At 38.2% G+C, this 27,967-nt stretch overlaps 1 protein-coding gene across 2 annotated transcripts; it reads right to left on the reverse strand.

Annotated features, from left to right (window-relative positions):
- Nucleotides 1-39: 39 nt before the first annotated feature.
- Nucleotides 40-27,680, reverse strand: glrbb (glycine receptor, beta b). Of its 2 annotated transcripts, none has more exons than XM_044205655.1 (10): nucleotides 27,307-27,666; nucleotides 24,367-24,505; nucleotides 22,019-22,125; nucleotides 20,554-20,621; nucleotides 14,714-14,940; nucleotides 13,618-13,700; nucleotides 12,252-12,392; nucleotides 8,452-8,604; nucleotides 4,466-4,758; nucleotides 40-1,225 (listed from the first exon to the last, which is right to left on the reverse strand). In XM_044205655.1, exons 2-10 carry the CDS (start codon nucleotides 24,486-24,488, stop codon nucleotides 929-931), a joined length of 1,491 nt encoding a protein of 496 aa, XP_044061590.1. In that variant the 5' UTR covers nucleotides 24,489-24,505; nucleotides 27,307-27,666; the 3' UTR covers nucleotides 40-928. The 2 variants fall into 2 exon arrangements, with proteins under 2 accessions (XP_044061590.1, XP_044061591.1); XM_044205656.1 differs by lacking the exon at nucleotides 40-1,225 and adding an exon at nucleotides 6,296-6,380 and having other exon boundaries at nucleotides 4,626-4,758; nucleotides 27,307-27,680.
- Between the last annotated feature and the right edge of the window lie 287 nt (nucleotides 27,681-27,967).

The raw sequence follows: 27,967 nt of genomic DNA on the forward strand, positions 1-27,967 counted from the left end.
TAATTACTGTCACAAAAAATAACACACACTGTTAAAGAATTCAAATCTGTGTTAATTTTTATTCACATCAAATGGTGAAAAGTCATTTGATCATTTATTTTTCTTTGCTTGTAAATTTCACAAACACATGGTCACAGCACACTAGTGACCCATTTACACACGCTATAGATGGGAGATGACAAACTTTACATTTGTTGGAGAAGTGGCAGTGTCACATGACCATCTGGACAGGAGCAGAGTGTGTCAAACATTACATTTGTTGGAAGAGTGGCAGTTTTACATGACCATCTGAACAGGAAGAGTGTTTTACATATCCACGCATCACCTCAAGAGCAAATCATAAGAATAATAAAATTTAATAGATACTTTATATATATGTATATATATATATTATCTTCATATACATGCATTTTTTTTAACATGCAAGGTAATTACAATGTTACACTTTGCATTGAAGCTTAAATAAAATGCTTTAACTTAACAGACTCCCACTTGGCTAGGGCAAAAAAAATAAATACCTATTTACAAATGCTCCTTTATAGATCTGTGCATCTTCTGTTCGGTCGTTACGCAATCAGTCTGTGGATTTGTTTACACACCATTCATCACAACAGTTATAGCTGCAATCCTGTATTAGCCTCACAAGTACCATTATCAATAAATAAAGTATTTCAATACAAGATGCTATATATCCATTTTAGATAAAGAATAATAATACACAAATGATGATAGTTGGATATTTTTATGTAAAGATACATGTAATAAAAATAATAATACATAGTTTTCTTCTCAGCAATCATTTTGTATGGGTAAGATTTACGTTTCTCAATATTCACTTTGGAATTAAGCTTTTTGAATGTAATTGGATCAATAAATAACTCATGGGAGTGAAGTAGGGGGTTGATAATAAAAGATAATTTAAAGATAATCACAAGTATATGGACCAGTAAATCACATTAAAGAAGAGGAAGGAGAAAGGAAAGAGGGCTCTGGAGTACAGGTCGACTCTTTTGGCAGCAGAGGGGATGACTGGTTTCGGGGGAGGAGGTTTCTTGTTGTTTTTGGCCTGGGATTTGCCGTGACCAGAGCTGGTATCGATGGGCTTCCCGTAGCAGTCAAAGTTTGACAGCTCAAAGTCCCGCGGGAGCGAGCCCACAATGCTGAAGTCATTGGTCCGCAGGTCTGATTTAGAGGTGCACACCTTCTTACAGCGAGTCTCTGCCACCTGGGTGCATGAGAGCAACATGAGGGAAAACATAATTGATTATTAAATTCTGCAGCATTTCATTCCAAAATGCATTTATCTATCTGAAACATATTAACCAAGATAAGATTAACTAATAGTCTGAAAGCGCTGCTGGTAGCCCCCGAGGCAGTGTAACCACACCAAAGTGGTTTAAAAACTGACCGACTGAGCAGTAGACTGGGATTACTGTGCATAGAGCCATGCACTCTGACATGTGGTACTAACTAAGATTATTCCATCCTGCAGAATAAATGTTTATAAATAAAATGTTGATTCAATTCTGGGTTGATTAAAGTCTTTGCTAGATTGTCTATTGCTCTCAGTAGCCTTAGCATTCAAGCCCTTGTCCCAGTTACCTGTAATCCTGTTTATGCCACCTGCGTTCTCCTTGTTTGGTTTTGTTTGCCTTTGCTGATTTATTATCAGCCTTTGCTCCAAAATCTGACAACAAAAAGTAAACAATTTCATCTGATCTGTGTCTGATGTCTGCTTTTGAGTCTGCACATCTGGATCATGAATTGTTACAGTTAGTTGTAAGGCCATAAACACTTAATCAAACATTTCAAACACAAGGTGACAAATTTCACTCCATTCATTCTTATTTCTTCTGTCTACAAACATTACATGACAGAAAACAATCTTTAAATTGGCAAAAGCTCTTTTTACTGGTAAAACAACACCATCCTGCATCTCAGAATAGAACAGAAATGTTGGCATTAATTTCTGGAAAGTACACCACATCCATTTACTTTTGTCCCCTCTCTCTGTATCTAGCTACTGTGTACTGTACTGTATTTATGTGTGTACTGAATAGAGAGATGTACAGATATATAGATAGATCAATACATACATATCGATAGATATGTACACATACCACCACAACAGATGATGCAGACAACCACTGCTGACTGAGCCCTTTCTGAACCACAGATTAAAATGTACTGTAAAAAAAACACCCCAAAACGCCAACACAAAACGAAACAAAATGCAGTTTGTTAGTTTTTATGACAAGATAGTATTTTTTATCAGACTCAGGTTGCAAGAACTAGGTATAGACTTCCCATCTATTACCATTCCAAACGTGATCCAGTTTGGTCTTGGTTAACATCCATGTCCTATATTTATAGATTCCTTGCTTGTGGACCAAACTGTGCAAATCATCATGTAGAAACATTCCTGACTCCGTGACTCTACAATCATACATTGGCAAAAGACAACTGAATGCTCCACTTTCTCTGACTACTGTATGACACATAAAAAAATTGCTGTGTGCGTACACAGATGCAATGATGTGTCTTAGATGTCACACCCACGCTGCATGGGTTTCATCTTAACTGAGAGGAACATTTAAATGAGGCTGTTTGGGATTGTTGGACTTGATTAAAAACAAACTACATTTTGAGAACCCAGTAGAGGAGCTGTTTGATCCTGAAGCTTGGACAGGACTCATGCTGACAAAACAAAACTACATTTATTTTAAGAGAAAAATGAAAAATATGTGGAGCCAAAATTAGATTTACTTTGTTCTCTACAATTTTGCCTAATATGGTTGTTCTCATCTGGGGTCTTGTAACCCCTCTACAGCCTCTACGTGCTATCACAGTGGACAACCGGAACTAGTACAAAACAATCTGTAGAAGGATGTAGTTTAATGTCATCCAAAAAATCCCTTTCATGAACTTCCCTGAAGGCCTGCGGGGTGAACAGGATCTAATCAGACTATGGATGCTTACTCACTGAAGTCATTAAGCTCATTAAAGCTTCATTATTTTGATTTGGTTTTGACAAGAAAACCCATTAAACCTCAATGGAATAATGTAATCCTCTCAAACCAAATGTGGTCCGGACTAACGTAGACTTAGAGGTAAATTAATTTCAATTAGGTGTACAATTGGAAGACCCATACAACATACTGCATGCCTGATGTGCATGTGAGTGTCAGACTTGAGTCGTGACTAAGCTGTGTGTGCAAGTGTGTTAGAGATAATGCCAATTTGTAATGAAAAGATTTCCGTGTTTTGCATTTAGATTAGATCTCTATGCCTCACTGTTACAAACCTGCCTGAGGATGTTGGATCTGGATTTTGGATGTTGGATTTTGTCATTGTACTGTGTTACTGTAGGTGGGAGTTATTTAGAATCATATACATAAACACAGACATGCAAACACACACTGCACACTTACACAAAGCAACAAAAAGCACCATCATTGAAATGTTTTGGTGATTACCAACAGCATCAAGACCCAAGGGGACATTCTTTATGCTTTGATTATGGATATGAATGTAATACATTACATATTTAAATCATATGCATATATAGAACTGCAGGTTCCCACTAGGAACAATGCAATCAAAGTCAAGTCAGAATTACAAGCAGGAATCTTAGGCATTTCATATTACCAAAGTCAGTGAAAAACATACACATAAACACAACTAGGCTTTGGACCCCAAGCTGTTTTAGCTTGGTTTTAATTTTACGTCATTTGAAATTGTTTTGTTTTTTTCCTGTATGTCCAAAGGTATTTGTGTATGAATGGATGAAGAAGAATGTCAGTGTTCCAAGGTTACAAGAACCATGCTAATGGGACATTCTATGTCTTATAATGTCAAAACATTTTTTATTGATAGCGTGCAATAAAAACAGAATTTATTATTTCTATTGGGGATGAATATGTTTTTAAATTTTGGCACCACTGTTACCATCATCATACTTTGGGCGCTGCAAACATGAAACATAATGTTGCCATGGAGTCAGTTGGTTAGATGTTGGCTACACCTGAGCCCCATTGTTTGCTTGTTGCACCAAGTCATGCTGCATTAGCTGCAGCAGTTTGCACTGTAAAAGTGCAGACAACAATCTGTAGAATGACTTTTGATTAAGAAGAAAAAGTCTAAATTGTTCCTTTTTTTAAAGATTATTTTCGAACCAGGGATGTATCAATTGTATGGTGTGCATCTTAACCAATAAGCCAACAGGAAACCCCCAAAACGTCAAAATTGTTGATGAACATGAGGAAAGATTTCAATTGGACTTTTACTCTCAATGGATATTGGAAATACCGATATCACTGGAAAGAGTAGATTACACTGATTTCAGCAGTATGTGTATGATGTCTGTGCATTCTGGTTTGATCTACAGTAGCTCTTGTAATCCATGTATGGTGACAAACACAACCACACACAAACACACTCAAATTATCAAACCAGATATACTGACATGCAAGGTGCTGACATGAAGCGGCGTCCCTCCGGTCCCGTTGACCGTGTTATTCCTGGCAGCGGGGCTCTTTCCCGCAGCCTTCTCTTTGGATGCTATCTTGGCCTTCTCGGCCTCGATGCGCTTTGGGCTGTTGAGCATCACTTGAACCACAGCGTACTCCACTAGCGAGGCAAAACCAAACAGCAGGCAAGCAATGAGCCAGATGTCGATGGCCTTGACGTAGGACACTTTGGGCAGCTCTGAAGCCAAGGAGGTGCACTCAGAGGACAGGGAGAGCACAGAGAGGATGCCTAAACAAAGTGGGAAGACAAGTAACCTTGTCAGTCAGCAAAGTGAGAGGAAGTTGGACATAAAAAACTCGAAATTGTGACGTTTCCACTATGATTAATATATCTTTCTTCTATACTTCCTGTAAATGCCATGCTGCATTGTGTAATTGTTTTTGTTACTATTGCTGAGTTTTGGTATTGACAGCAAAAAAAATACTTTTGATACTATGCCTCAGGGAATATAAACATGTTAGTCATTTAACAAAAGAAACAAATCTTCTCAAATGCAATTTTATTTTCTAAACACAAGCAGCCATATAAGAATGTTGCCATTCTAAAAGTCTAAAAATTCTGTCTAAAATTATGACTATAATAATAATTATGATTATGAATTTCTCATCAAAAAATAAGTAAAACAAGACACTAAATTTGACCAGGTATTTGATGTCAGCTTCTGGTACTTGACAGTTTTTGATATTTGGTGCTTCGGTGTATTAGGTCTGTGCCAAAAAAGTATTGAGGATCAATACCCAGCTCCGGTTAATCATGTGATAGAATGTAACCATGAGTGTCAACATACACCACTGACATAAGACAGTCCTTCTTGTGTAACCTAGATATTTGTTTCCAGTGAGGAAAAGAATTTGATCTACCTACTGCTGAGAAAAAAAGGTTAAATGCACAAAATACTGAACAAATTAATCTTCCAATATGCACAAAAGCTGTAATAAAATGCTCACATCCACACAAGGTGTCTGAGAACATGACTGCAATTAGGAATTCATGACCGTTACTTTACCTCCTTCTTTAGAAGATCTCCAAGAGCTCAGACAGCCTCTAATGATAGTAATTGTAAATTGTTTTTATCTCTGATAGCTAACAGGATTACAGGTTGGAGTTTCCCCCTGTACAGCAGCAACTCTTTCAGGCTACAGAAGAAAGAACGACTCCTCGGAGGGTATTATAACCCCCAATGAAAGGCTTCACTCCCCTTCCCTTACTGTAATGATTCTTTACAGAGATAATAAATACAATAGAATGACCGATGGGTTTTTGCCTCCAGGCCTCTATACGGTCATTCATCAAGGGAGAGTTCAAGAAGGGTTCAGGATTTCTAAACTGCTCCTTCCTCACTTGAACAAACTGTTAAAGAGAGCACTGTCATCCTGGAAGTCCGCCTATTAGCTATGAACAGAGAAAATCAGGCAATGTGGCAATACCAAATAGTTTTGTTTGCCTTGTTCCCCAGTGACACACTTGGCTGCATGTAGAAAATAAACCTGGCCTTTGTATCAGACAGAAAAACACGAACAACATATATTTCTGTGATGCAATGGTAAACCAATTTTTACTGTAACATTTGCTCACATCCCCTATGTGGCAAGAAAACACGCTGTGTATACATGACAATGCACAAAAACATGCATTCTCAGTTAAACAAACACATGGATACATATACACACATGTACATAGACACACATAAATGCGAACACACACACACACACACACAGCACAGAGCAATAAATGAGAGTAGTCCCACACCTGGGTGTTGACTGACCTGGACTGATCCCATTTAGAGTGAAGTCAGAGGAGGCTTCCAGGAGGAGTTGGAGTGATGATGGGATGAAAGTGGTGATAAACAACTGGAGGAAGGATGGAGAAAAGGAGGAAGTGGAAGACTGGAGTGGGGTAACAATGGATTATCTTATCCATGCACACAGAGGTGCCTTTGTGATACTGTATGTGAGTGACACTGACATACACACCGGTTTAATTATGGTGGGGGAGGAAAAAGTGGAATGGACATTTTTCCAGCAAACACAAGCTTTATCTGAATTGTTAATATTGTATGTCAATTCTACAATGTGCAGTGTTAGCCTGCATGTATGGGAATATGAATATGTATAAAGGCAAATATATTAAGAATAGAGACCACGTGTACTCATTCTTTCTCATTCCCATGAAGAGGACATTTTCTAAACAACATGATGGACAATTACACACTGGAGCCTGCTGCTACAGGTGTGAATTGGGTTCTAACAAGAGTGATACTCCGTATATTCTTTTAGCATTTCCAAAACCAAAATCACAATCGCAAAAGTGTAAGGAATGGATTAAACAGTGTGCTTGTCTGCTTTAACATAAGCCAATACTTTGTTTGGTGACAAATGTAAATATTCAGGGCAACACAAAGAAATGAAGAACAATGAACAATAAAGATGTCAAGAGAAGAGTGTGTGCTCCTCATATTAGCCTGTCTTCCATAAAACAAAGTATATGAAGCTAGTTTGAGTGTTTCTGTCCCTTTTCCATCATGCAGGACTAGGTGAAACTAGGACTGTGCCAACAACCAACACAGTGAACAAGAGGGACACTAGAGATTGCTCATCTTTTTCTTGCCTGTGATTTATTCAGTGCATAAACAAAAACACATCATAAATTAAGCACTACCAGTCTTGCACCCCTTCAGGGCTCGGGCTAATAGTCTAGTAATCTAAATGGACCCTCTTCAGGCTAGACACATTGTGCGCTTCTCTGGTTTGAAAAAACAGCGCTGGTCCTCATGTACCTCAGCACACCTTCATCTTCATTAATTAGGTTAATAGGGATCAGGTGTGCCTTGTTGGCCAGCTGAGTGTCTCCTGGTTCTCTCTGTCTCCTGAAAAACCCTTGTTGCTCACACTGATGAACATAGGGATTTATCAGAAACACAAGAGCCTGTACTTGTTTCCTACTATTAGCTAAGTCCTTTACCTGCATATTTTAATCTTAAGCAGCCAAAATTTACTTAATGTTGTTAAATTTTGGCAGTGGAAATCTGTGTATGTGGCTAAACAGGCATTACATTACAATTCAACAGGAAAAGGCTGGCTAGAAAAAAAAATTATCAGGTAAGGTTATATTTTAGACTTATATTTTAGGTCATCTGATGTGCCTGAGTGCATTGGTAGATCAATGACAGATGTGGAAATCAAACCTATTAGTCATAAGTTACATCTTGGTCTCCCCAATGACTAAAAACAAATAACGTTTACAAGGTCCAATCAGCAAAAAGTGTATTTATACCTACACTAGATAAGTGCTACTCACTTACCTAAAGCACTACTGCGGTGGGTTCCATCTGTCAATTACAGCTATATTTGTTCAAAGCCAAACTTAAAACCCACTTATTTAGAATAGCTTTTAACACTTAGTGGCCCTGTGACACTTCTCTTTATCTTAATGTTGTAATGTGCTCTGCTGACCTATTTGTACTTTTATTATTATTTGTTATTATCATTATTATTTTTTATCTTGTTTTTAATGTTGTACAGCACTTTGATTCAGCTTCGGTTGTTGGAAGGTGGTGGAAGTTTGATTGAATGATTGATATTCAGTGATTTATCACATATAGAACAGCACTGGACATGACACCATGCTTGATAGATAAAATTCCTTCATGGTGTCAAAGTGATTGATGATGTCATGATGGAGATGATTGGGGCCATGTCAGTGATCCCTAAAAACATATAAATCCTACAGAGAGGTTTTTATTTGATTGACCACAATCTTTTCCCCATGGCTTTTTACAACAGATGTTTTCACACCTAATTTCCTCAATAATATACACACTCTCACCGACCCTTCTTTTTAATCTAACGTCCAACCACGTACTTGACCCTGGTTGAACAGCACAAGGAGGCTGGTTGGTGGAATTGATCAAATAATTCGTACCCAAAGGGACCCTGGCGGCACTTGCATCAGGGTTGATCCAGAAGGACAGCCAGGAGAGGACTACAATGAGCAGCGTAGGGGCGTAAACACCCATCATGTAGAAGCCAACCTGTCGCCTTAGGGTGAAGATAACCTCTACACAAGTGTAGTACCCTACACGAGGAAGGAGGAAATGATAAAATATGATTAAATAACTTTAGTGAAACATACAGTTTTTGCCTTAAAATTCAAAAATGAGAGGCAAGCATAGAGTACATGATACTGGCATTAGACACAAAGGATTTTTTTTCCAATTCAGAGGCTGGATCCTTTAAGTGCACAACCCATGATGATTCATGCTGCATTCTCGCAATGTCGGCAGAATGGGAGGACCAGAAAAACCTTCCGTTATTCTGACTTGGAAGCGTTCATGCATTATTGCGTATATCCCCACTGCTAGCTAGTCACACCCTTCTTAATTCCTACTAAATTTGTTGTGTTACATATTTGTAGCAGTTCATAAACTAGTGTAACCAGATACAAACACACAGTGTATAACTCCCTTTAAATTAGCTGGATTCATTGTATTAGTGTTAATATTGGATTTTGTAATTCTTTACACCAAGTGGGGGATATTGTCGCTGTCGCTGAAATTCCCGATATCACTGACTCAGAATTACAAGGTGGCTGACATGGACATTATTCCAGCTGCTCATAATTACGGTCTGAACAATATGACATGACCACAGACCATATTTGTCATTTCAAATATGTTGGCCCATTATGACTTATTCGTCTAGAAATGTGAACTTAGGAGGATCCAGCCCTTGAATTAAAACAAAGCAGATGACAGAAATGGCCCTATACTGACTTGGTCTATTAAGTCCGTATTAGGCATTAAGAGGAAGGGTAGAAGCCAGGTTAAGTCCTATATCTGATCTGCCTCCTTTTGCCCAAGCACAAAGCAAGCACAGCTGTGCGCACCATTAGTAATAGAGAAAGCAAAAGAGAAAAGAAAGAAAAAGGTCAGTGGGCGTAAGGACTTTAACATCATTTCAGCTAACTTTGTTAAAGCTGAGATCTGTTTGAGCACTCAGGGCAGCACCCCAAAAAGCCCTGCTTTCATTGATAACCTGCCTACTACTGTATGTAGGAGACCTAGATCTGTCTTCTGGTAAGCGGCTAAAAGTTCCTATTTTAAGTGGATAGGAACATGTTCCTGTTTTCAGAAGGTTATCATTCTTAACAGTACAGCATAAATTTCCATTCATAAATAATCCTGTTTAACCGATCCATCTCTACTAGAAATATGGTCTTCATTAGTTGGGCTTAAACCAGTTTGGAATAAGCATCTATACACCTCAGACGTCCTACAGCAGTGTTGTGTTTCTGCTCTTTGAGGCTGGTCAATAGGTCCAATGGGATGGTAGAGTGGATGGGCTGAAGTAATATTTAACTAGTAACGAGAATCTCTGGGTGAGCTTTATACAGCATATAAGGGCCGCCTGTGTCGCAGAGCAGGCTCGAACCAGTTATACACAGAGGTGATCTTTGTGTCTGGCCAGGTTTCCATGGCAACTCGTTAAAAGGCTGACTCATTGCCAGCAGTGTGCCTCCCAAGTGCGAGAGCACTGAGGTCATACCAGCTCTGTTGGCTGATAGAGATTTTCCATTTCATTGCAAATGTCGTTTTGTACTAACATTGGTCTGAATACATGTATGGCACAGTACCAGTAAATTGTGTAGTTTTTCTTCTATTTCATTATAGGAATATTTTTAGCCCTGACAGCATCCTGGGAAAAATACCAGTGTGACATGTCTTACATTAGTCTGAGTATGATTGAGTTCTTCCTAGCTACCTCCACCCAACATCTTGGACATATCTATGTAGCCACACAAAAGTCCGTAAAATTTTACAATGCAAATCAGATTTTCCATGTAAAGAGTTACTTGTGCTTCCTGACAATACAAGACACACTAGAGAAGTGACTAAAGGGTTGAGATGAATGCATTTGACTTCCACTATTCCACAGAGCAACAGTTCATGGCAGTTACCAAGACACATAGTAATGTGCCAACAGAGGAAGGAAAGAAGAAGTAAGTAAACATGAGCATAGGCAATGCATGATTTAAAACATAGAAAATACGGCTTTGTTGTTGTTGTTTTATGAGGAAGAAAATGCATTCAACACCTTTGTTAGATCTCAAATACACACAATGTATTTTGGTGAGTAATACTAAATGTAATGTGCTTTTGTTTGTTCACAAGAAAACTCCACAAAACCTTTACATTTCTCAATTTATGCAAACATTAAATATTAAAAAAGAAAGTATTCTTTTCTTCATAGAGAAAAGTTTTTATTTCATGTGTTGCTTCTTGTTTTATGTTTTTATTTACACAGCTAAATCCTACCCGAGCTTTTCTGAGGTTTGATTGTCCAAACTTAATCTTGCTATAACTCTGATACTGAGCTTTCTCAAAGCAAACACTTGAACTTGCCGAACAGACGTGTAACTAATAACATTATTGATTCCATTCAGCTGTGCTGGAGCCAGCGTTCTGTTTGTTCATGCTGGCTCACTGGCACACCTGAATCACTGATATGAGTTACACCTGTGGTTTTCCTAAGACAAGTGAAAAGGTCTGCCACAACGAAGGTCTATATTTGGAGACTATTATGTGCGTCTGTGTGTTTTTTGTTCAGGCAATTATCAGTTCACTTGGAGAAGAGCAGAGAATAACATGTTTGACATGACTGTGGAAAGTTTCAATATCGCTGGACTTGACGAAGGTCACTAAATGTGTTTCACTCTGTGATTTCAGTTGACTGTATGTTTATACAACAGTGCATACACATCTTTGTTCTCTATTAGAAAAGACAGTGTATCTCCACACTGTAAAATAATCCACAGTTCATCTTTACAATATTGTAGGCTGTTGAGGTGTTAAAATTTAATTTCCTTGAACAAATGAAAGCAGGATGATAGAGGGGTAATAATCTTCCGGCCTTTACAGGAAAGATTGTCACACGGCATTACCTTTGGTCAGATAAGAACATGCAATTGAAGCTTGCTCGCTGCTGTCCAGGATCTTGTCTGCTGGGCTTTCATCTTTCAATCAATGGCACCAAACTAAGACACATCCTCTTCTCCTGACTTCTTTTACTAGAAACCTATAACACTGCCTGTATGATGGCTACAGCCAGAAGGATAACAACCCACAACTAGACAACTCAAAGAAAATGTCCAACTACCAATCGGCCTGTAAATTCCAGGCCAAGATCAGAGCAATTAGTTGTTATTATGCCCAAAGACTACCTGTTGGGCAAATGTTGAGATGTCATGACATACAAAATAAACTTACTGGACAGGAGTGAATACATAAACTTCTTGGCGAAGTTAATAATAAAAGCAAGCAACAGGCACATGAATATCCTTGGGGTCTAAATTTAAAGGCAGAATAACTTTGTGCCTTCCCAGAACAAAATATTCTAATTTCAGAGAGAATCATTAATGAAAGGATGAAACTAAAGCCCAAAGATGAACAGCACTGAAGTGAAAACCTTGTTAAGCTTACGGACGTTGTAGTTAATGGAAATGCTGGAAAAAGTAAGTTTACTGGTTCAAAATGTTTAACTGCTGTAAATTTTCAGCTTCCATTGAGTGAGTCAATTCAAAAGGGAGACCTAGCTACTTTTGGCTAGAACTGGCTAAAAGGAGTATTTTGAATGATTCAAAAACTACTTTCCTTTCTAATAAGCATTGCAACTTGCTGTTTAGAAATATGTAAGAAAAACTGGATTTATGACAAAGAACAGTACCTGTTCCTGCATAGAATTTGGTGCAGTTCCCATAATCAATATCTTCTTGTCTGATATCAAACTGTGGCAGAGCGATGGTGTCCATTTGCACTGGGTCTCCTGTCTGCCACATAAACTGCAGGTCATCTGTGGTGTAGCCAACTGGATGAAAGAGGTACAAAGGCACACAAAAAATGAAACACAAATACACATATAATGTATATGTGTATTTGTGTGTTGAAACCACATTAGTGTGTACACAAATGCATATATACATATACAGTATACGCCCACAATATCTGCCTGCTTGTTAAGCACACTTACAAATAGAAACATACAATCAGAGTACAAAAATATAACATAAATGCACACAGACCAGCAGAAAGCTATAAGTCTCAGCAGTCGGGCCTGGCATTAGCAGAAATTGGCTTAAAGTTAGTTTGCTTATTTAAGTCTAAACTGCTTTGTAAACAAGATGCAATAACCAAGGTCAAGCTCAATTAGCTATGAGACTTTCACAACAACCTTAAAATATGATGATTTATTCCACTTCTGTGTTCACCACTGAAATCGGCTTCTAAACACAAGCAAAAAGCTTTCATTTACCCCAAAACAACTATTTTATAAAAACAACAAATATATTCCCAACTCATAAATACTGTATCTAACAAATACCAACAAGCAGATGTGATAAAAACCAAGTGGAAACACATTTAGGCATCCCTTCTTGTAGTAAAAATTAATGTGTTTTTTAAATGTATTGTTAATAGATTTTTGTTATTAAAAGGAAGAAAAAATGGCTCTGGGGCTGTAGCCTACATGACATTGGCAGACAGCATGTTGTTAGTGGTATTGAAGAGTAAGGACCACACCAGCATCTAACTGGACCAGAGCAACATTTGCAGGTACATTCACATGCTATTTAATTAGTTATCTACGTTAGCAGTGCACTTTTCCCCGGTGAATGTTTGTCAATCAACAAGCTAAAGTACAGGACAATATGTGTGTCCATGTTCAAGTTTGATTAAAAAGGAGACTTTAGCAGGCCAAGCTGGGCTGTTGTTTAAAGTGTGTGGCTCTTGTGTTGTGTAGCTGCTGTCTGGCTCAGTTTGACCGTCTGCTCTGCTGATTTGAAATCAGGTCTCCATCTATGTAGACGGATACCAGAACGGTTCAATTAATGCAAAACTAGGGGGCGCCATCATGAAACCAAAAAATATAAGTTTCTCCCTTTTGGTTTCAGATTTGTTCTCAAAGAATTGCACAGGATGAGTGGTTTATAGAGCAGATATGTATGCTGTAGATGGCACAAAAAAAATGCAATTTAATTTCAGTTGGACTTCAAATGATGAGGTGGTTTAAGGTGTATTATTTCAGGAAAACTCACAGCTTTCAAGTTGCATTTTACACCTCTGTGTGTCCATAGGGAACAACGTCAGATCCAGAGGACAAGAAAGGGTGACGGACAACCTGGAGGAGGATGAATAAAATTCTGTTCAGTTTTTCATTATGTCCTGCTTTTGTTATTCTCTTATATGCACTTACATTCACATAAGCCTTGTTTGCATTATTACCTTGAGATCTCATAGGATTGAAGGGTTTACCCGTATGTCTCTTTTTTGAGAAGTGCATTTGAGATAAACAAGATATTTTACACTCAAAATTACAAACAAATTCACAAGGACTATCTCTGGGAACAGCAGAGTGCTAAAGCCCCAACAAGTTTACATTGAGACCCTTGGAAGATAAAATGTTTTTTACCATATGCATGTCAACAGTCTCATTATGTTTTGAGATTTCACTCTTACAGCCTTAATAATTCTTGACCCGGAAAGAAAAAAAGAAAGAAAACCCAGAGAATCCTTCAAATGAGGGGAAAAAAAAGTTGTTCTGATTGAGATGCACACAGGACTAAAATCAACAATTTATAAAAAATGTATGGCTCCAAATGGTATAAATATCTGAAAAATGGGAAGTTCAATTCAAAGACATTCTAAAATGTAACGTCAGTAAACTTCACACACCAAAATGAACCAAGGTGATGAAAGTTTATATTCATCATTTCCTGTGGGTGGAGACCTCTCTGTACCTAACAATATATAATTTGAGTAAAGGTTCATACAAGGCAAAAATAATTTTGTAAAGTTTCAAGAAAATAGTTTTTGCAGTTTATAGCTAATGTTTTTTTTATTACAAAGGCCCCATAAAGGTACTGTGTAGAGGATTTTTAAATTAATAACAGACGCTCTCAAGGTGATGTGACATTTTCCTGGAACAATTCCATAAACAACAATTTGAGCATATTTTAATTTTAAAAAGTTTTAATTAACTGTGTGATATTTAAATATTCAAAACCTTCCATTAGAGCTGGAAAAGGGACCAGTGTTTTCTTTGGATGTCATGTACCTTAAATATTGCCTGCAATTTGCCAATCACATTGTAACAGAAAAGACACAGAAAACAATATAATTAATATTCATTACCTCATACTGATGAGGACGTCTCCATTACGGAAAATGAAGAGGAGAATGTTCTCCTGGGTAACGTCGTGAAAGTTGGCGCTCTTCTCGTTAGCAAAGAACAGGTCAGGTTTCCAGAGACATTTGAACATCTTGGGATCGACGGTGAGGGAATCTGACTTGAAGTCCTGTGGTAGCTTCAACCTGGGGTCGTTCCAACGCTGCCGCAGGAAGATGTTGACTCTGTAATCCTGTTCGGTACAACAACAACAAACAAGCACAAACATGTATCTATCATGTTAGTACTATTGGACACAAGTTGAGTGCTTTTAAATGGATTAATGACCACAAGGAAAACTCTCTGAATGGAATTATGTTAACACACGTTTTCTAGAAATCTTTAACAAGGAAGGAGCCCAGATGGACGGCAAAATGGCCACTTTTTATTTTCATAATTACATGGGCTCTGGTCAAGATCCCTCTCAATAACACTGCAAGAGGTCTAAATAGGGCAATAAAGGCATTTCTAACCCTTCTAAAGACATCTTAGATACTTCATGATACTAATGGTTTGATGCATATGTTCCTGTTAGTTAGCACCTTTCCTACACTGTATTTTAAGACATCTGTATACTGTATACTCCCAACTCATTGATATTTTGCATTTTCTACTTATTTTAGGATTTCTTTTAACTCATTGACAAGCAGCATATTCTCATAGCAAACATTTCACCAGCAACTTCAACAGACCACTTAAGCTTGCCAAGTGACATTTTACAGCTGCAGGGGAAACACTCATGACATCTACTTTTAAAGAAGTCAACATCCAGAAAGCTGCACAGTCTAAGGGTCAAATGTTATCAATACAGCAACATGTGATACAGCAAATACCTCATTAGAGAGCGTATTAGTGAAATGTCCACATTCTTGTTGGTGGGAAAGTATTTGGGACATTTTTTTTGTGCCTGCTTTGATACTGTGCCTCAAGCTGCTCTGGGACCAGGTGTTAGGAAGGACTATTAATGCTGAGGGTGAAGATGGATGACATGTCAAATAAAGCTACTAAAATACCAGCTGTATTCGTGTGTGTGTGTGCTCCCGGATAAGAAATTAACTTCCACCTTCCATTCCTTCACTCTTCCCAATTTTTATAATATTGGTTCCCTTTTTAAAAAAACAAAACATTTATGCACTCATGTGGAGTCTGCTAAAAGCCAACATTTGCCAATGCTTCATGCTCTGCACTCTGGTGTTTTCAGATTATAAATGGTGCAATCTCATATATTGAGAACACAGTGAATGGTAGGCTTTCATGAAAAATCTGCAGCAGGGCCCATAATGGACCACAATAACATTCACATGTGAATATTTGACAAAAAAAATCACCTGGATGAAATGACAAAAATGACGACTTCATCTTAAACTACTGCAATTGAAATAATGGAACTAGACTAAACATATGTAAGCGTTGTTTTTCCTTTGGCAAATCATTCTAGAGTCAAATCTTAGTCAATCAGTGCAAAGAAACTCATCCCTTCAAACCAAACATGTATTAAACATTGGATAAGGTGTCCAGTGATATCTGTTCACCCAGGTCATTGTTTCTGACTTCCATACCCTTTACACATGCTTGTTATTATCTTTCTCTGGTTGAGTCTGACCAACTGTTTGCAAGTCAATGACATAAAAATAATCTATTAATACTGCTGTTGGTGGCCTCTAAAAGAAACAATGGACCTAATGGTTCTAATTGTTAGTAGCTGGTCAGTAGTTTTAGAAAGTCTGTTGCTTAGGAAACTTACATTATAATTTTACAGCTGTTTCTTCTGTCATGGATGTGTTTGGGTCACATGACCTGCACTTCCAACTTTGGCCACTATGACAGAAATCATCAAACCCCTAGCTTGGGGCTTGCTTTAAACTCAGTGAGCCTCTTACTTACTTAATTACTTAATCTTGTTCAGCCCCTGTGGGACACAAGGCCACATCAAGCTCCCTCCATTGGACCTTATCCTTGGCAACATGTTGAGCCTCATCTGAAGTTAAATTTATCTTGGCTAGCTCGTCCGTCACACTTCTGCGACAGGTCATTTTTGGTCTTTCAGGTGTTCAGGAGTCCATCTCAGCGCAACCTTTGGTATGCCATCTGTCCCCATTCACAACACATGGCCCAGCCATTGCAGTCACCACAGACGTCCTCACTTTGCTGCGATTATTTTGGAATTGCACAGGTTTATATTTCTGACAAAATACATGTAATGTGTTTGCTGAAAAATATTTTAGTAAAGCCAGATTGAGTGAGCAGAGCAGATTTTGGCATATCATCTCTTTAAAGTTTTAGCTCACTTTCTGTAAATGTATGTTAACTGGTTTGCTGGCAAAATATATTCCTACTGGAAACTATTGTAGTTACAGCCAGGTTTGACAGTGAGAAACAGCCAACTGACCTGAATGTGGTTCTGTTCTTCATGAAAGTATATTTGTTATGTGATTTTTTTTTTTGTGTGTCAGCAGTATGGTACATTTATCTACAGTATAGTATCCTGCTAAACACTGGACTGGAAAGTCTGTGTATTTATTCACATATACAGTAATATTACAAACAAATAGAGTTACACCCTGTCTGTCCTTTTTCCTTTCTGCTAAGCTAGAAGGACACTTTTCACACTAAAACCCTTCACACTAAAGCAACACATACACTTAATTAACACATACACTAACTTATTTTTCTACAGATGTTTATGCTATCTATATACCCAAATACAAATTCTAAATACAGTGGCATTTTGACACTTAATTAAAGTTTATCTCTCACCCTAGTGTATATACCAATAAATTAGACCCAGCATTGTGCAAGTATTGAGTATATAATCATCATATAAAGCTACTGAACATCCAGGAGGCACATACACACACAGACCATTTTCCTGACAAAAATGCAGAAAAGATATGATGTGTGGTTGATCCATGTCTATGAGGAGAAGTAACCACATGAAAGGTTTCCTTCCTCTCTGTATATGCATTATGAATAGGCAGGAACTATTTCAAAAACTTCCATACACAGAGGTCTTAGGATGGTTTATAAATTCAGCAGTAACCCAGAATGTGCTTTATTTTCCTGCCAGTAAACATTTTGGTGAGGGAGAGCAGTGGTCAAATTGTTGATATCTCATTTTGGAAAGCAAGCTGTCATTTCTATACAACCTAATTTTGACTCCAATGTCCACCTGGTCCTCAGGCAACAGCACGAATAGCTACTGCTTCTCTGTCTGACAGAGACGCAGGCCAATTCCCACACCTTCGCCTTTCTGAAAACCAGACAAGGAAATTTATCTTCCCTCTGGCTCACTATCAAGCTGCCAGTACTGCATTCGATTCCGGAGAGATTTAACACAAGTGCTCACTGTAATCAACGAGGAAAACTCAAGCTGAGAAGCAGTAAAACAAAAACAAAAAAAAAACCCAAAAAACACAGCCGCAATTTATTTCATCTCACAACATCAAATTAGTCATCATCTCCTGATGAATACAATCATAAAGTGAAAATAGATGTGTTAACTAGAGTGGACACGGTGGTGTTTAGCCGAGGGAGGTGTAAATGATGAGAGAGGGTTTCCTGAGATCAGATACCCCATAGAGTGATAAATTGAGGGAAAGAGGTGACCAGCTGTCTCTTCTTTCTCTTCCCGGATTTGTTTTGAACCTTCCTCACTTTCATTCTCTTTCTGTCTTTCATTGGGCGTCCAGGGGGAAGACAGAAGACAGAAGTTGCCATCTGGGAGTCCGTCGTCTCTCTCTCTCTCTGTTTCATTCTTGGCTCTTAGTTCTTTCTCGATCCTATCTGTTTCCTTATCCTGGCTTCTCTTTCTTTCAATTCTTCCCTCTCTTGCTCTCTTCACTTTTTCTCTGTTTTTCTCTTACTTTATGCTTTCCACTCTATCTAAGTCTCTCTTATTCTTATTCTTCTTCTTCCGACTTTCCCCTGCTCAATTTCCTCAGCCCTTTGTGGAGGCAGTGGTGGCCTCAAGGTTAGACAATTGAGCTTGTGACCAGGAGATCATCGGGTCAATCCCCAGACCGGCAGGATAAATCTGGGTGGGGACAGTGAAAAAGTGTTTCACTTTCTGCTTAATGTCCCAACTTTGTTTTCTTCCTCATCTCTTTTCCACCTTCATTCTTCCTGTCTCATCCTCCTCCTTCCTGCTCTTTCTTCCTTCTTTCTCTTAATTCTCCTTGATTTTTCTTCATCTTTTCTTTTCCCCTCTTTCTTGTTTCCTCCAATTGCTTTTCTTTTCTTCCACCATCCGTGCACCCCTCTTCTACACTTTGAGTTTTAAGAATTTTCCACTTTTAGCATCTATCACCCTAACTGGTCTGTAATTGGGCCTGGTGTGAAACTCTCCACTGGAAGATTTTATAAGTGAACACACTCTGATCTGACTGATCTGCAGCCAGAAAAAATATTTCCAAAGTAGATTTTCATGTAGCTCCAATTCCAGGATATATGATCTAAGGCTTTGTTCAGAGTATCACTCCTCATGAAATGAAGTAGGAGAACATTGATCACTGCTTTGGACTGAGACACTGTCCAGAACTGTAACAGGACTCTGGGAGTAATGTCTAAAATCTAGTACTGTTCCTATGAAGACTGAGTTCGGCAGTATATTCCATAATTAAAATCGGATCATTCATACAAGAAAAATGGTAGGTTTGCGAGCAAAATTGCACTGAATTGTATGTTGGCTGCCACACAGTACACAGGTTTGCATGCTAAAATTGTGAAAAATGTTTTCACAAATGTTTCCTTGCAAGTCTTTAAGGCTCAGATGCATTGCTATGATTTTATGTTTAGCTGGAGTATGCAAATTGTGTTTGCTCCCCAAACGTGTGGTCCTCTCTATCTGGCATGGATGTCATTGACCAGATAGTGCTAGTATATGTATATTCACATTGTGAATGAAATGGAATTTGCTAGCAGCGCTGCATTTGACAGCAGTTTGACAGCTTTGCAAACACACCAAATTTAGACTTCATTTCAGTTCTTTGTTCAGTTATTTTTATTAAAAAAATTGCAAGTCTGGTTTTCGACAAAATCAGAATTGCTTAAGCATTTTGGTTAAAATCATAGAAAAAACAATGCACTGTAATTAAAGGTCAAAATAAAACTTTAAATTTTGACGTTTTATCAGATTTGGCTTGATGATCCATCTTGTTACTTACAGGTCTAAGAAGTTGCATTATTTGTTGGAGACAATATGTTGAAGTCTTGTTTTATTATTATACATTTTATATTATTACATATTATATTATATCGTGCTTTCAATTATTCTGTGAGAAGTCTTCTTTTGGCATAAAACTCAAACTGTAACCTACATGGAGGAGTTTATGAGACAGAATCAAGTCAAAATGTGGATTCTGTCATTCTGCACTGCATTATCTTGTCACATGATTGAATATATTTACTGAGAGAGACACTTAATGTTTAGTGGCTCCTCCCAGCAGCTTTAAATTAAAACACACCAGTAAGCTGGGCTTATTAAAAACATTCAGGAATGTTCCCGTTATTGTTTCCTAAGTGATCAAGATTCGACCCAGTGCCGTCCTTGAGTTTAATCTGCTCACTAGCATTCAAACTGCACTTCTTTATCAGCAATTAAGCCATCAGATAAATGAGGCATGAAAAACCCAGTCTTCATAATGATTCATTGCTAAATGGTCTGCTACCGTCTAGAAAACATGCTCATGCATTCTTCCTAAAACTTGTAGGATAAAGCAGTTGTCAGCTCTGATCCACCATTGCTGATTGGCAAAAGTATTGATTACCAATACTGTCAGGCTGAAGTGGGATTGAAGTGAATTCTTACCATGGTCGTTTCCTGAATGGAGCCAAAACTGTTGATGAAAATGTTCACTCTGTCTTCCACAGGAATTCCTGGATTTAGATAGAGGAAATAAGATAATAGTAGTATTGAGTGCACTGTGTTTTCCAGCTGCTTTGCAATGAGAGTGAGGTACCTCTGTGCTTGTATGTTACAATAAGTGTCAGTATGCTTTTTAAAACCCTGTAAGTGTTTATTTCTATATTGTACCTGGTGATTAAATTGATTATGTTACTGATCAGGATTTGTGAAAGAATTTATCAACATTGCAAAGTAATAAAAACCCCCTCTCATCCCATCTGCTAAAATAACACTCTAAACATGTATACTGGCATCTCTTTCCACTCAGTGTTTTGCATAAACTAATAAAATCCTTGATGAATGCAGACTGCTCATCCTGCTTTGAATAAATTATTTTCTTTGAGGTGTTTACTTGAGGCTCAGGAGTTTCACTGGATAATTTCTATCAAGCAATTCACAAAATGAATGTGTATAATGTGGAGGTGGCATAACGCTTACATCTTCCATGCATTAATGCAACCAAGCAAACTAATTAATATTCAAGAAACACTTCTTGTGTTAGCTTAAAATATCACAATATGGTCTATAAAAGCAGCTCACAATTTTATAGGCCTGGGCAAAGTCATTCACAAGGCACAGTTTAGGATGTAATTTGGGAGATTATGACATGGATGTTAATGGACGGGGAGCTTTCAGCCCACCCTGAAATCAAGAGCAGATGTTTGGCTGCTGGACCAGTCAGAGAGGGAGCTGATTCTGCTCACAACACATCAAACATCGAGTCCCAGATGCAGCTCCTGCGGCCAAGTGCTGGAGGATGAAAACTAACTGAGAAACTACCTGAAGACTGGTAAGACCATCAGTTAGACGTAGAGGTCACCAAGCACCTCTTTGTTATTTTTATGGCTGTTTCTGTGAGAGTGAAGCCTGGTACTCCCTACAGTGTGACATTTACAGTACACTGTAAAGATGGATTAGTGGTGGAAAGACTGAAAAAAAGAAGCAGAGATTTCCTGATTTGTTACTGTAGAATTTCAATGTTTATAATTCATTTTATAATTAAAGGTTAATAGAATATGAAATAACAGTAGTCTCACCAAAAAGTCAAATATACCATGCACAATTCACACTGTATGTTGGCTTTTTAAGATTTGAGACTGTCTTTAGTTACAGATTTCAACCCAAGAACATCATCTTATTGTAACAGTATTGTAGTACGTGTTATATATGCAAGTGTATGCATAACAGGAAATTCATTTTCATTAACGTCTCAAGCACCATTTATGCAAAGTTCCTGCACCAAGTTTATGGAAGAAATCTGGAGGTACGTATTCATAGTAGACTTGTTTCTTTAATTAGCATGACAGCACTGCAGCAAAAATGTAAATTAAAAATAGACAGAGACAGATGAAGAGGAAAGGAGACTTGCCTTTGAAGTTGGGCCTTATTCTGGGATCATAGGTGATCAGCAACCTGTTCAAGATGTTACTGGTTGAATTTGCAGGGACTCGGGCCAGATCCTCAGATGACAGCTGTCTGCAAAAAAAAAAAAAAAAAAGACAGAGAGGGAACTGTAGGCACGATTACATTAGCAGGTCAAATTCCTGGCAGATGAAAAGTGCAGATGCACAGTACACCCACATCTACTCTGTATACTCTCTGATTAAACTATAACCTCAGAGAGCAACCAGTTAGGAATTAAATTAGCTTTTAACATTAGGACCTTGCAGGAAATGTTAGACTGAAGGAATGTTAAGAAATTAGATGTGGTGCTACTCTGAGATGTTTCCAGATCATGACTGGAGAAGTTTACATGATCCTTCAGGCAGATAGAGGACAATTGTTTAACCTTATAGGACAATTACGTAACAGTTTTTGAGTAAAAATCAGAACATATGTATTAAGTCATTAAGGATCATATTTCTAACAAAACTAAGAAGTCTACAACCATGCTAGCGGCTTGACGAGACAAACTGTATATTTTTTGCAGTGAATTTCCACTTTTTATTTAACCCAAAATAAAAATGTCCCTTTGAACCATCCTGCAAAATAGCAAAAAACATCTGTCTACTGAAAATTACCACCATAACATAAAGTGGTGACTTTCAAAGACATTCAGCCAAACATCATTTGTTTTCTGAGGTTGACTGATGAAAAAACAATGGGACAGAGAGAGGGAAAGGGGAGAACAGGATCTGGCAGGAGAGAAAGGAGAAACAGAAAGCCTCCTTGTGGGTGGCAATGAATTCTCCTGCCAAAGAATTTCCCTTCTCCAAGCACTTTACATATCATTATGTAAACGTTATCATGCACTGAGGATGCGTTAAGTGCTCCACAGGAATGCTGCGCAATGTGTGTATGTTCTGCGGTTCCTCTGATCAAAGTGAAACACATAATTCCCATCCACTAAACCTCTTTTTTTTTTGTCTTTTAACAGACCCTTCTGACAACCTCAAGCACAACAGCTAAACTGGAACCAAGTGGTTCTCCTGATCCACAAAGGCATCCGCAGCACTAAACACGAAATATGTCATACAGCTTACACTTGCCAATACTGGGACTACATCAAACAGTTTCTCCCTCATTTCAGGACGTTTCACTGTCGAGCCATTTGTTACCATTTAAGGAAGTAGAGGGTGCAGCTCCTACATATAGAGACAGTCCAAAGGCATGTTAGGACATATTGATGTTCATTCTGTTATGAGACATATACAGAATTTACTGTTTTAGTTTATCCATGACCTGACAACTTCCCTATTTACTTAACACTTCCTTACACACTTGCATATGTTACCAGACAGCCAGTAAAGAGTACATAAGGAATTGCTAAAGCAGAGGCCAAAGTAGCATCTTGTACAAAAAGCTGTGACTTTTTTTAAACATAAGTATTCAGTATTTTTAACACAACAATGTTTTGGTGGATTTGGTGGTGATTTCTAGGATGTCCATTGTTCCTAATTGACTGGGTTACAGATTCATATCAGACTTGAGTAGCTCTGCAGTGAAGCAGCTGATGAGATCTAGTCAAACATGACTGGAGGATAAAGACCGGAACGTAAGATCCATCAGGCGTAAAATAGACTAAGTTATGCTTTAACTGAATTCTTTTATATTGGGGCACCTCAAAAAGACCATAAAGGGGAACTCACACATATAGGTCAGTTTATTAGTCACTGGGAGTACTACTCAGCCAAGGAAAACAATTGTTTAATGTCTTGTATGGCCCTGGAAGAGCTTTGTCAAGTCTGAGAAAACACACCTGGTGATGTCATCAGGGTCATCTCAGTTTGGGCTTGGAAACTACAAATTTACAACAGAAAGCCTGTGTTACGAATTGGGGACATCAGTCCCAGTCAAGGATATTCTAATGAAAAGATACTATTGGCTGGATTATGGGAAATGTAGTGTAGTGTTTTTGGAGCTTGATACTAGAGACAAAGTCAAAAACCTCTGCTGCATTGATTTGCACAGTTTTTTTTTTTTTATATTGGTCTCTTGTGATTCCCTTAACTTTACGGAAGTGCACCTCTAAACAAGTTTGGTCATGCAATGAATCTAAAATTTTGAGAAAACCAGTCACATATTTCAATTAGTTAGAAATTATTTTGAGCTGATAGCCACCTTAAAACTGTAAAGTTAAATTAACTCATAGCATTATCATGTTTTGTTATTACTGCACTTACAGTAGTATTTGCAGTAAATGCTACATGAAGTACATATGTTATATTGTCTTTTGCATTGTATGCCAGGCCATGGTGTTGTTTATTCCATACTTACGATGGACAGTAAACCTGCTTCCCTTTTTTCTTTCCCTTCTTTGTTCCTTTTTCTTTGGCAGATCCTCCCTCTAGACAAAGAGAGAGGACCAGGAGAAAGATGACGAGCTTCTTAATACCCATTGTGGTGTGACCCGAGCCTGTGGAGGAAAAAACAAACTGTTTAAAGGTCCAGTATGTAGGATTTAGTGGCATCGATCATTGAAATTGCAGTTTGCAACCATTTGAATACCGCTCATCTCACCCTCCCCTTCCAAGAGTGTAGGAGAAACTACGGTGGCCGTGAAACTCATGAACGCGAAAGGCCCTACCTAGAGCCAGTGATTAGTTTGTCCATTCTGGGCTACTGTAGAAACATGGCAGTGCAACATGGCGACCTCTGTGGAAGGGGACCCGCTCCCTTTGTAGATATAAACGGCTCATTCTAAGGTAATGAAAACACAACGATTCTTATTTTCAGGTGATTATACACTAATGAAAACATACTTCCATTTTACATACTGAAAATGTTTAAATAAAGAGAAGAGGCCACAGCATATAAATTAATCAAGCTTAACGGTGTGCAATTCAGTAACCCAAATTGAAATGTTTTCTTGTCACATTCAACAAATCTCAGCATTCATTTGCACATGTGACAGAAAAAAGTAGCTACTTAAGCTTTGCCCTCAGTGGGAGTATAAATCTTCAGAGTACTTTATCTATTTCCTGAACACTGTGACTTTGCCCATTGCTTTCTTGACATAATGCATTCCCATTTACTCTGGATGCATGTCACATACAGTAAATGTCTGAAATGTAAATTAATCAATCTGACATGGTTTAATCAAGTAGTGCAAGTTCAAGCATAAATCCAATCCAGTGGAGTAATGCACCTGAATAACGTCATTCAGGACTCGTCAGGTGAATGTGACCTCTAAAGGATGGCTGAAATAAATATTACCTGAAATATCCTCTACTTCAGTCTAGAACCTGCAGAGAAAAGGCTTAATAATATTGTTTCTGCATGCAGCTGTAGATTCTCTTTTTTATTGCCACAGTTTTTTATTATGATCTTTTTAAACTATATCATTTGGTTTGATCTATGATGGCTGTGGTGTTACAGTCCTTTCTCACGCTACAAATACTAAAAATGAGACCAAAAGCAAAGCCAACAGTCTCTACAGGACAACTCCCATCTCTGACCATGTACTCCTGTCTCCCCAACAAGGAGAAAGAGGAAGAAGCACAGGGTGCGTCAATAATGCATTCCACTGAAGAGATGAAATGAGTCATATTACAAAATAAGACACATTGCAAAATCTTGATATTGCCAATCACAATATGACCAATGGCATGAACATACATCACATGGCACTGTTTCCCAACCTTGTTCTGGCTTGTAACCCCTTAGTCAAGCAATGTCCCTTTCCAACCCTTTGTCACAGGTTACACGTGTCTTTATGATGTGAGCAGATTAACCAAAGTGTTGTTCCCTTCTCAGATTTTTTTAGTCCTAAAGAGATGATTTCATGTGAAGAAATATTTAAAAAGTAAAAAAAAAAAAACCACAGACATAGGTTTGAGCAGCAGAAATGTTTTGTCTTCTGCTTTTCTATTTTGTGAATTATCTCACTACCTTAAGATTTGTCTTGTGATGCAACCCCTTAAGAGGTGATGATGTGTCCTTATATTTTTAAATTGTAATAGTTTTTAGAGTCCTGAAGAGGTAAAACTCAGTATTTCACAAGAAAAAAAAAACCTGAGAAAAGTCAGAAAAATTAACATAATTTTGTGCGGTGCGGATATTGTTTCTTCTTCTTTCCTATCTTCTTTTCCTATCTTGTGAAACAACTCGTGACCCTTAAAATTGATCTTGCGACGTGTTCCCTCTCCAATATACTATGCATTACTACCCAACCTTTAGCCTTAATCAAGGCTGTTTTCTATTTGGGGGGCGACTGATGCATATTGGAACAGATTTGAGAGACTTTTTGTTGATCTTGTATTGAAGCTCACACTATTCTGCACCTTGCTGTGTGTACATTCTCAAAATTGTACAAAATTTAAGAGATAACCAGGACATCATGCACACCGAAGATAAACTCATTCCTGTGCAGAGAAATGTGGGTTCAGCTGAGACCAAGTCCATAAATTGACCTTGGTACCGCCTGAGTCAACTCTGTGCCACCACTGTAGAACATTATCCTTGCTGTGTTTTACTATTGGCAATTTTAAAACTGCAGATGCTTTGTCATACAGTTGCTGACAGTGACTCAAGCAGCATTACATGGTCTGCCCCATGGGTCCAAGGTCAATAAGCAATTCTGCTCTGCCCAGATAACTTCCTCAGGCTGTGCATTTTTAGATTCTGGACCACAAACATGCTGTTGTATGAAAAATTAGTCCTGTAATAAGGTGAGAATATTTAGGTAAATGAGTGACATATTATTTATGAGCTATTAATGTTAACAGTAGGCTAATACAATATATATATATATATATATATATATATATATATATATATATATATATATATATATATATGTGTGTGTGTGTGTGTGTGTGTGTGTGTGTGTGTGTGATTTGGTGTAAATAATATTTAATATTCACTATTTTGTTTTAATAATATAATACACTTACCCACAAGGAAAGGCCTGTTCTCTGCTCATCAATATACTGATAGGCAACCAATTCAATCACAACCTGTGGCTGCAGATCGCATTAACAAGAAAAAAGTAAGCAACAGAGGCGGACACTTGCCCATAGCCTGAGCATCAGAAGAGCAGAGGGGCTGGAAAGAGAACAACATAGCAACAGCGACCACCATGACGGAGGGATACAGGAAGAGGATGCCAATACATATGAACGCGACCATGCGATTACACTTCACATGAGCGCACGTTAGGAACATAAATAACACGGAAGTTGTTTATCACATAAGATGTCACGCAGTCCTACTTACCGTTTGGCTTTGTCAGTTCCTTAGAAAACGGGACCTAGTAAAGCTGACAGTGCAAGTAGTCGTTAACAGAGCCTTCCAGACCAGTCGCTGCCTTTCTTTTCCATTCTGTTCTCCGCGCTCTTCACTGAAGCAATTTGTTGAATGGGATTCAGAAAAAAAAAGTTACATCTCGGCAAATTGCCAGTTTTGTTTTTTATTGCCGCGCCCGTTTTTAGTGTTTTTGGAATTAGTGTGTTTATGGCTGCTGCCCTTTCGCCTCAGCTCGGGATGCCCAAGATGGAGGCTTGCGTGTTCCTGACATGCAACATGCGCAGTAGCGGCTGCACGGAGCCGGAGAGCATCAGTCCTCCCATCAGCACCACGCTCTGCCGCTCCCCGCCTCCACATCCACAGACGCTGCTTAACGCTGAAACGTGACGTGACGGCAGGAAAAAGAAATGCCCTCATATAGGCCTACGTGACGGTCGCAAATGTCTTACTATTTATGACAGTGTCTATGTGGTATTTAGTGGTAGATGGTCGTGAACAGTGAGGGCTGTATGAACCACAAAGCAGAGACCCACGGCAAATATTGGATGCAATACATTTAGGCTCTATTAGGCTGAGGCTTTCCATTGGTAGGCTATTTATTATTGTGAATTCTGTGGTGTTCAAAGACTAG

The sequence above is a fragment of the Siniperca chuatsi genome, linkage group LG8 (assembly GCF_020085105.1).
Source record: "Siniperca chuatsi isolate FFG_IHB_CAS linkage group LG8, ASM2008510v1, whole genome shotgun sequence".
NCBI classification, from domain to species: domain Eukaryota; kingdom Metazoa; phylum Chordata; class Actinopteri; order Centrarchiformes; family Sinipercidae; genus Siniperca; species Siniperca chuatsi.